Source organism: Limulus polyphemus, unplaced genomic scaffold (assembly GCF_000517525.1).
Source record: "Limulus polyphemus unplaced genomic scaffold, Limulus_polyphemus-2.1.2 Scaffold3167, whole genome shotgun sequence".
In the NCBI taxonomy this organism is placed as follows: Eukaryota; Metazoa; Arthropoda; class Merostomata; order Xiphosura; family Limulidae; genus Limulus; species Limulus polyphemus.
The window spans coordinates 6628-13827 of NW_013668777.1; the positions used below are offsets into that span (position 1 = coordinate 6628).

The 7200-nt window shown below is 36.1% G+C and overlaps 1 protein-coding gene across 1 annotated transcript in view; it reads right to left on the reverse strand.

Moving 5' to 3' along the window:
- LOC106468794 (netrin-1-like) overlaps nucleotides 1-7200 on the reverse strand; it is a gene marked incomplete at its 3' end in the record, with an annotated part of 93415 nt that overhangs the window by 5526 nt on the left and 80689 nt on the right. Inside the window, exon 3 of the mRNA XM_013929234.2 lies at nucleotides 1554-1703. Within this exon, the coding sequence (XP_013784688.2) occupies nucleotides 1554-1703 (150 nt within the window). The remainder of the gene's footprint in view (nucleotides 1-1553; nucleotides 1704-7200) is intronic.

The following is a 7200-nucleotide window of genomic DNA, read 5'->3' on the forward strand; positions in this document are numbered from 1 at the left end:
TGTAATTACAGTTTTGTTACTGGTTTAACGGGGTAAGCAGTAATTACAGTTTTGTTACTGGTTTAACAGGGTACACCGTAATTACAGTTCTGTTACTGGTTTAACGGGGTAAGCAGTAATTACAGTTTTGTTACTGGTTTAACAGGGTACACCGTAATTACAGTTTTGTTACTTGTTTAACAGGATATGGTGTAAGTACAGTTTTGTTACTGGTTTAACGGGGTAAGCAGTAATTACAGTTTTGTTACTTGTTTAACAGGGTACGCAGTAATTACAGTTTTGTTACTGGTTTAACAGGATACACCGTAATCACAGTTTTGTTACTTGTTTAACAGGATATGGTGTAAGTACAGTTTTGTTACTGGTTTAACGGGGTAAGCAGTAATTACAGTTTTGTTACTTGTTTAACAGGGTACGCAGTAATTACAGTTTTGTTACTGATTTAACAGGATACACCGTAATTACAGTTTTGTTACTTGTTTAACAGGATATGGTGTAAGTACAGTTTTGTTACTGGTTTAACAGGGTACGCAGTAATTACAGTTTTGTTACTGGTTTAACGGGGTAAGCAGTAATTACAGTTTTGTTACTGGTTTAACGGGGTAAGCAGTAATTACAGTTTTGTTACTTGTTTAACAGGATATGGTGTAAGTACAGTTTTGTTACTGGTTTAACAGGGTACGCAGTAATTACCGTTTTGTTACTGGTTTAACGGGGTAAGCAGTAATTACAGTTTTGTTACTGGTTTAACAGGATATGGTGTAAGTACAGTTTTGTTACTTGTTTAACAGCATATGGTGTAAGTACAGTTTTGTTACTGGTTTAACAGGGTACACCGTAATTACAGTTTTGTTACTGGTTTAACAGGATACACCGTAATTACAGTTTTGTTACTTGTTTAACAGGATATGGTGTAAGTACAGTTCTGTTTATGTTTTAAAGTACAAAGAGTGTTCTTAGCACAATTATTCAATAATATCAACCTTTTCCCATAGAAAACTTATTGTCTTTTGTAGATAACGTTGTCATTAATCCGTCAACATCGTGTGAATAGTATTAATAACTCAAGAACAGTGAAGAAATGTTTAACTGTTAATTTATAGATTTCTTTTTTATATGTTTCACAGTCAGTCCAGTCCACATTATGAATTATATTGACCAATCTTATATTTTTACCTGTTCCAACACTCAGTGTGATGAACCGATGAAAACAACAAAGATATAAACCCTAGTATTATTTAGCGGAATTAATTGCATTATTGGTGGTATATTTAACATTTTTGTTTTCCCCATATTTTAATTGAGACCCTGTCACCAACAGGCACTTTGGTGCATAAATAGTTTCCAGAAATACGGTCTAAAAATCCGATAGGGGTCCATGGACTCCATCTTGAATTTTAGGGTTAACGTGACAAACTTTGATTAATGTAAACTGGAGATTAGTCTCACTGCGACTCCGAATGAGAGCTGGAGTTGAAGAATGTGAACAGTTTCCTTTTGAAGGTGCAGAGCAGCACCTGTGTTGCTCGAAATAAAACCGTTTTCACACTTACTGACACATGGGGCGATGGGTGATCTGCTTTGTTGGTGACCTTTAGCACATCTGTTACAAGTAACTCCTGTGACACCATCTTTACACGGACACTGGCCAGTGGTCTGGTTGCACGTGCGTCCAGAAGATCCCACAGGATGACAGTCACACGCTGTGAAGACAAACAAACAGAAATAAGTTAAACTACGTGACCCTCAAAGTTACTGAAAATCAACCGAAACTATGTTGTGTACAGTAGACAACCAGACACTATGCTGTGTAGAGAAAATAAACCGTAACTATACTGTGTACAGTAGAAAATTTGAAATTATGTTGTGTACAGTAGACAACCAGACACTATGCTGTGTACAGAAAACAACCCGAAGCTGTGCTGTTTAGAGAAAATAAACCGTAACTATACTGTGTACAGTAGAATATTTGAAATTATGTTTTGTACAGTAGACAACCCGAAATTATGTTATGTATAGAAAACAAACCGAAACTGTACTATGTAGAAAGAACTACCCGAAACTACGCCGTGTATAGAAAGAACAACCCGAAACTACGCCGTGTATAGAAAGAACAACCCGAAACTACGCCTTGTATAGAAAGAACAACCCGAAACTACGCCTTGTATAGAAAGAACAACCCGAAACTATGCCGTGTATAAGAAAAACAACCCGAAACTATGCCGTGTATAAAAAAAAAACAACCCGAAACTATGCCGTGTATAGGAAAAACAACCCGAAACTATGCCGTGTATAGAAAGAACAACCCGAAACTATGCCGTGTATAGAAAGAACAACCCGAAACTATGCCGTGTATAGAAAGAACATACCGAAACTATGCCGTGTATAGAAAGAACATACCGAAACTATGCCGTGTATAGAAAAAACATACCGAAACTATGCAGTGTATAAAAAAAATACCGAAACTATGCCGTGTATAGAAAAAACATACAGAAACTATGCTTTTAGAGAAGATAAAAGGAGATTTGGCCAGTGTCTATGTTTTTGTGGTGATGTAGCTTGCATTTCTATTTTCCTCTATTTCAGAAACTAATTCATAAGAATCAGTCAGTTGATTCCTCTAGATATAAATATTAAGCTTATATAACCTTATTTCATTCGGTCACATAGAGAAAAAAAGACGACGACTTGTACTAATCTTCAAGCAGAATTGTGAATATTTCTGGAAGAATCGACAGATGGCGCTAGTTAACAGTTTCGTTGTATAAAGACGAGTGCTTTGCTGAGTGCAAATGTATCTGTGCTTTTCTCAAAGCGGGTATTGAACTCCGATTTTAGCGTTACAAGCCTCCAGACTTACCGCTGAGCCACCGGGGGGGGGGAGGCAAAAAATGGATTAATTATGGGTATCATTACAATTACGAAACTCAATTTATAGAAAATATGCACTGTGATAATATATATATATATTTCAAGACTTGCTATAGTGTAGCTTTGTAAAACAACATAAAACTAACTAAAATATTTCTCATAAACTCTTCTATACAGAGAAGTTTTAAAAAATATCTGGGCTTAGTCGAGATCCTAAATAAACGTACGTCTTTTCTATTTCTATAACCGAAATCATTATACATCAGCATAAGTAGGAGTTTCTTTGGAATATACCCCCCCCCCCCAACTTATCTGGAGGGCATATCTCGACAAACAAGAGTTGGTCCCGTTTTGCAAGTCTGATTGTAGGAATTGTGATCCAGAAAATGATGAGACAGGAAAGGGGGTCCATTGTGGCATTATTTCTGTGTGAACCTTCATGTCCAGTACTGGGCAGGCAGGCTCTGAATACATGAACGGTAGCGGGTACCTTCATGTCCAGTCCTGGGCAGGCAGACGCTGAATACACCAACAGTAGCGGGTGGTAATTAAGAGTAGAATACTTTCTTTATGCTGACGTGACAATATCTTAACACGCTTCAACTAACGATGTAGTTCCTTGAAATAGGTACAACATGCAACAGTGAAAGCTGACAGCCCCACCATCTTCAAGCACGTAGCCTATAAATAACTGTCACGTGCCACAGACACCTCTGTGGGAGTGGGAGGCCCGCGGTAAACTCGGAATGTGCTTGATCCTCGTGTCTCTTCGGATGTGTTTAGTCTCGTGATCAGGAGCTTATGTCTATACTTTGGGCGAGTATAAAAGTGACATACGATTAAGTCACGTGTTGGAACGTGGACAGAATATGCACGTGTGTAAAACTAAAGTTATGAAAATTTAAAATAGACTCACGTGGTAAATGATAACAGTTTTAGTATGAAACCGGCCACTCCACAACATACCATAAGCATAAGAAACCTGGGAGACGTACTCCGCATCTTATGATTGGTCAGTTTGAATCAGTCACGAACCACACATCAGACTTCAACTATATTTAAATAATTATTTTTCTCTCTTTTTGTCGATAACACATTGTAATTTCTTAATATAAAAACAAAATATCCTACTCGTAAGGAATGTCCCTTACTCGGTTATTATTTTGAGGTATATTGTAAAATATCCTACCCGTAAGGAATGTCCCTTACTCGGTTATTATTTTGAGGTATATTGTAAAATATATTGTTCGGAAAATACATACAATGTATTTTTAGTCTAGGAAGAACGATGTCATCTATCTGTTTGTCCATCCAGAGTCCCTCTTTAGATATACTTATGTAGTCGTACATTTATTAATAGTTCCATTTAGCTAAGTACTTAACCAGTATTTATGACAGTTTAAAACGTAAGGAGCTATCAGCACGTCACGTAGTCGGTGTTAATAGAATAAGGAGAACTTAGCGTTACTGATGAGAAAGGAAGACTATCAGGACAGCTGTGGATAAAATCCGAGGTTAAGCTCCAGCTTAAAGAACATAATTTATATCCTCATTAAACTACTGTAAAGAGAGACAACTCTGGGTCCTTAATTATATGTACAGCATCTGGTCTACAGTCTGCACGTGCTTGAAACAGTTTGCAGTTAGACGTAAGCAGTGCTTGCTTGCACGTGCTTATGGCGTGTGAGGATTTAAAACTAATAATTGGTTAATTAAAATAACAAAGCTTCTGGCAATTTTGACAACAACAAAAATAAAGTCCATTGAGAAATGAAAGGACTTTAGAAGAAGAAAAAAAAATAGCCATGAATAAAATCCCATAAAACAACTGCCTGGGTAAACTTCAAATTAAATATAAACGTGGGCGTGAATGGTGGGAGTCCTGCGATCAATTCTAAATATGATGATAAAGGTCAAATGGTAGGAGCGGGAAAGTTATATTGGTTTCATCCGACAGTATATAAAACATAAGAGGCTTGGTTAAGTTTCTTCTTATTTATCATATAAATAAATGGATCACCTTATTAAGTTGCCTGGTTCTTCACTACAACAAGAAGCTCATACACATGGTGTAATGTTCGGTGTGTCAATCATCGCCCTGCTCGGGCTGTAATTCATAAGTGGGGGCGTAACAACACGAGTGATCAGTAACCAATCCATCTTTGTAATCAACACCGTTTTGTTTGAGAGAAATCTGACCAATGACTAACGTATCTTATCGATCAACTTCATCACGGTGTAATCGGAAGTACTCGATAATCATCATATCATCCAAGTGTTCGTATCAACAGAAGTGAAGACAGTTAACAATTTCACAAAGTTTGTACACATAAGAGACTAGTTACCAGTTTATATTTCATAAAGTTCGTAGAATCAGAAGTGACTGGTGGCCAACCCGCATCTTACATACAGAAGTGACGATTGTCCAGTCTACATCTTACACATGTTCCTAGGAAGGAATTATGGCTAATCCATTCATTCTCGAGTTATAACAGACAGAATGGGTTATGGCCAATCAAATTATTCTCGGGTTATTATAAACAGAAGTGACTGGTGACCAACCCGCATCTTACATACAGAAGTGACGATTGTCCAGTCTACATCTTACACATGTTCCTAGGAAGGAATTATGGCCAATCAAATTATTCTCGGGTTATTATAAACAGAAGTGACGAGTGTCCAATCCACATCTTAACCATGTTCCTAAGAGCAGAATGGGTTATGGCCAGCAAAATTATTTGTTTTAGAGAGTTTAGGTTTCACTATGATGGTGAGGATCTGTTAGGGTCAGTTACGATAAGGAAGATTTGTTTGTTTGTATTATAGAGTTTATTTAAATTTGACTTGGATGGAGAGGTTCTGTTAGAGTTTAAGATAAGGAAGATTTGTTTGTATTATAGAGTTTATTTAAATTTGACTAGGATGGAGAGGTTCTGTTAGGGTTGGTGAGGATAAGGAAGATTTGTTTGTATTATAGAGTTTATTTAAATTTGACTAGGATGGAGAGGTTCTGTTAGAGTTTAAGATAAGGAAGATTTGTTTGTATTATAGAGTTTATTTAAATTTGACTAGGATGGAGAGGTTCTGTTAGGGTTGGTGAAGATAAGGAAGATTTCATTGTGTTTATTAGTTATGTTAAGGTTGATTACGAATTAAGTTTTATTAGGTTATGTAGTATAGAAAAGCCAAGTTAAATTGAGAATGAGGGAGTTTTTTTAAAGCAGAGGTAGGATGGAGAACCTTAAGAAGGAAAATAAATTATATTAAGGTTGAATTAGGTTTAGATGGGGGGAAGAGTGAAAAGGAAGACAGTTTTTAAAGAGAAATGTGGGTTGGAATAAGAAATTTTGTTTAGAAGAAAACAATATAATGTAATGGAAAGGCTAGTTAACGTTAGGTGTATGATGGGTGATGAAAAGGCCTAGTTGGATTCACAACGATATATTACACTGGCATTTTTTGTCAGATATAATTATAGGTGGGCTAGATAGCTTTTTGGACGCTGATTCCAAATCTGTTTTTGGTTTTCCTCTAGCACGTCAAGTTTTCGTGATGAAACCGATCAAATTTGAAACATTATTGCTTTCTTTTTTTCATTAGTATGTACTGTATAAATTTAACCAAGTTTATGGTGTGTTTATGGGAAGTATATTGAAAAATGAATAAACTTGTAACGTTAACTAGCCTAACGTGTGATTATTACCTAAACTGTGCTGAAATTAACACGTCATATTTCGATAACTAGAAGAAAACTGAAAACAGATTTGGAATCAACGCGCAAAACTAGTCTAGAAAAATGTGCTTACATCTTTGATGAGATAATAAAAAAGTTCGATTTTGTCGACCAGTGTTATGTTACGACGAGGTAACCAGATAAAATGCAATTGTGTGATATATGGATATGAAACGTAGCAACCCTGTAAGGGTGTTTTAAAACACAAAGAAATGGTTAAAATTGCTGTACTGGAAAGATACATGTATGTTCGACGTTTCGGACAAACAGTTTGTTTTTTGTGCTTATTATAAAAGACTGAACACATTCTAGTGATGAGGCAATCAGGTGACCTGACTTAGAAGAGAAAATACAGAAAGTCTGTTTGTTTGTAGTTAAGCACAAAGCTACACAAAAGGCTAACTGTGCTCTGCCCACCACGGGTATCGAAAATCGATTTCTAGCAAGTAGACATACCGCTGAATATGGCTACTGCTGAAAAATTATTAACTCGACAAATGAAAGTTATCATTCCAAGTAATTAGAAAATGCAAACAAAATATAATTTTAATGCTTTACTTTTAAACAATAACAATGAAACGATCTTATAAAACAAT